Source organism: Mus caroli, chromosome 13, assembly GCF_900094665.2.
Source record: "Mus caroli chromosome 13, CAROLI_EIJ_v1.1, whole genome shotgun sequence".
In the NCBI taxonomy this organism is placed as follows: Eukaryota; Metazoa; Chordata; class Mammalia; order Rodentia; family Muridae; genus Mus; species Mus caroli.
The window spans coordinates 90,162,980-90,166,185 of record NC_034582.1 but is presented as its reverse complement, the minus strand read 5'-3'; the positions used below and the strand labels follow the sequence as shown (position 1 = coordinate 90,166,185).

Here is a 3,206-nt window from a genome sequence, read left to right as displayed (position 1 = left end):
ATTTAATCTTCTGGAATCCATAGCCACTATGGCTCAATATCTCCATACCAAGATCCAGATAAGGATCTCCAAGCCTCCAGATAAGGGTCACTGGTGAGCCTTCCAATTCTGGATTGTAGTTCATTCCAAATATAGTCAAGTTGACAACCAGGAATAGCCACTACAGGTATGGACTTGGGTATGTTTTTTAACAAATGTGTAGTCATTTTCTAGCAAATTTATGTTTGCAGACTTGTTCTGAGACTCCTCTTTTTCTATCTGGAATAGTAATATCTGTCTTTTAGGGCTATTTAGCACGCATATGTAGGGCAGCAAACAGCATAGCTGGCACAAAACATGCAGGAAATGTTCATCCCATGTTTCCCAAAAGATAGAAAGCTGAGGATAATAATGGCAAGGATTTGAGTAGGGTCTGGTTTTGGTTTTGGTTTTAGTTTTAGTTGAGGGGTGGGGGTGGGGAGTGGGGTGTGTTGTTCAAGACAGGGTTTCTCTGTGTAACCCCGGCTCTCCTGGAAATCACTCTGTAGACCAGGCCAGCTTCGAACTCACAGAGATCCGCCTATCAACCTTTGCTTCCCAAGTGCTGGGAATAGCAGTGTTCACCACCACCTCTAGCTGAGGAGGAATTTTTCAAGAACTTGGAAATGTTTTTGTTTGTTCAGACAGGGTTGCATGTAGCTTGAACTAGCCTCAAACTTATTCTATAGCTGAAGATGACCTTGAACTTCTGATTCTTCTGTGCTTCCCTAGCACTAAGATTACAAGTGTGTGCCACCCCTCTCGGATGTTATGCTGGGGGTTGGACCCTGAGCCCCTTGCATGATGCGAGCCCTCGACTTAATGGTTGTTGTCTCCAGCCCTTCTGTGCACACTTTTTAAAGCAGTATGTATTTTGTATGCCTTTGCAGATAATAAGAAATTACCGTGTTTACATCATGGATAACACAAAGGAAAAGGACAACAACTTCAAAGACGACCTCCTGCTCCGCATGGGACTAAACGATAACAAGGCAGGCATGGAAGGGTTGGATAAGGAGAAAATTAACAAAATTATCATGGAAGCCACAAAGGTGTGTTCACGCTTCTTTCAATACCTAGGATTCAGTTTTTAGTATAAAGCCACTAAGTTTGATTTACTATCCTTTTTATTAATTAAAAATATTTTAATACAGCATTAAGCTATGAAATGTATAAATGCCTTTCAAATCTGTTGCTCTTACTACCAAGCTTTCTACTTTGAATTTGTATAATATGCATATAAAAGCAAGAGAGTGCACATTTTTTTTCCTCTTTTTCTTTCCTCCCATGTAAAAGAATATTATAATTGGATGGGGGGTTATACTTGTATACGGGGATGTAGTTTATTGATCTAATCAGAATTGTTACTGATTGACAAGTCACTTTTCTCTTTTGATTTTATAAACAGTAAGTACTGCAGTGAGGGGTTTTGTTCTTACGCAGGGTCTTACTGTATAGCCCTGGCTGTTCTGGCAGTCATTAAGTAACCCAGACTGGCCCTAAAGCCATAGAGACCTTCCTGCCTTTGCTGAGATTAAAGGCATGTGCCACCATGCCCGGCTTACATTTACTAATCTTATTTGTGTCCAAGTGCAACTGTAGAAGAGATATCTAGAAGTGGAATTGCTCTATAGAATACACATAACATGTATTCAATTTTTATGAGTTGCTAAATAAAGAGCTACTTTGTCTATTTATAGCTCTCCCTCCATTATATGAATTTATATATCACCATATCAGAGCTGCAAGACAAGACTGTGTTAGGAGTTGCCAAGTTGAGGTAACCGTTTAGCCCTAACAACTCAGTCAAAAAATGGTCAAATGATACGAATAGGCATTTAAGTGAAGAAGATGTACAAACGTCTCAAACATGAAAAGATACTGTCTTAGTTAGGGTTTCTATTCCTGCACAAACAACATGACCAAGAAACAAGCTGAGGAGGAAAGGGTTTATTCAGCTTACACTTCCATACTACTGTTCATCACCAAGGAAGTCAGGACTGGAACTCAAGCAGGTCAAGAAGCAGGAGCTGATGCAGAGGCCATGGAGGGATGTTCTTTACTGGCTTGCTTCCCCTGGCTTGCTCAGCTTGCTCTCTTATAGAACCAAGACTACCAGCCCAGAGATGGTCCCACCCACAAGGGGACCGCCCCCTCTTGATCACTAATTGAGAAAATGCCTCACAGCTGGATTTTGTGGAGGCATTTCCCCCCAGTGAAGCTCCTTTCTCTGTGATAGCTCCAGCTGTGTCAGGTTGACACACAAAACCAGCCAGTACAGATAGTCAACATCATTAGTCACTAAGAGAAGGCAACTTAAAAAATCCCTGGGAGATGCTATTCTCACTGCAGTTAGCCAGAATAGCTTTAATAAATAAGGCAGTGGAAAGTGTGGCCAGGGACATGGGGAAGCTGGAACCTTCATATGCAGGGACAGTAATGATTCAGTCATGGAAAACAGTTTGACACTTCCTCATAGGGCTAAGCATGACTTGGCGTAAGACACAGAAATACCCTGTTAAATGCGTATTAAGAGGAATGACAATGTATATCCAAGCAAAACTGTCTATAAATCTCTATACTAGCATTTTCATGATAGCCAAATGTAGAAATAGCTCAGTGTCTGCCACCTGATTGACAGCCCCTTGTGTTCAGTGGTGGAACCATTGAGAGTTGGTTCCCTGGCATATCTGTTTATGATTTAATACTAAACAAAGCTCTGAAGAGAGACAAGTCAAGGAGACACTGAGGAGCTCGTTGCTGAGACCTGGATGGGCTGCGTCGACAGACTGCAGTGGGGCTGCCTTGCTCTGGTTTGGGTTCTAATGCAGATCTTAACTCAGATTGCTTCTATGTAGTACCGTCTCACAAGAATTACATGATTTAGGGGGGTGTGCATACTTGTGTGGGTGTGTGCATGCACGCGCACTTGCATGCATGCGTCATGTATTTAGGGCCTCGTGCATGCTGGGGAAACATCCTTTACACATAAGGAAACTGATGGGAAAAGGTGAAGTCATTTCCAGATTGCACAACTTAACTTTTGAAATCGGTGTGACTCCAGAGGCACCCTGTTAGCCGCTAAGTTACATACCTCAGTGATCCTTTCCTTCCAAAGCTTTTCTTTTTTTTTTTTTTTTTTTTTTTTTTTTTTTTTACTTCCATTCCTGACTTCTTTAGAAATGTAC

At 41.6% G+C, this 3,206-nt stretch overlaps 1 protein-coding gene across 3 annotated transcripts in view; it reads left to right on the top strand.

The window, feature by feature from the left end:
• Positions 1-3,206, top strand: part of Polk (DNA polymerase kappa) — a 62,756-nt gene that overhangs the window by 24,206 nt on the left and 35,344 nt on the right. For all 3 annotated transcript variants that reach the window (XM_021180959.2, XM_021180961.2, XM_021180962.2), the window contains exon 2: positions 909-1,070. In XM_021180959.2, the coding sequence (XP_021036618.1) occupies positions 936-1,070 (135 nt within the window). In that variant the 5' untranslated portion in view covers positions 909-935. The remainder of the gene's footprint in view (positions 1-908; positions 1,071-3,206) is intronic.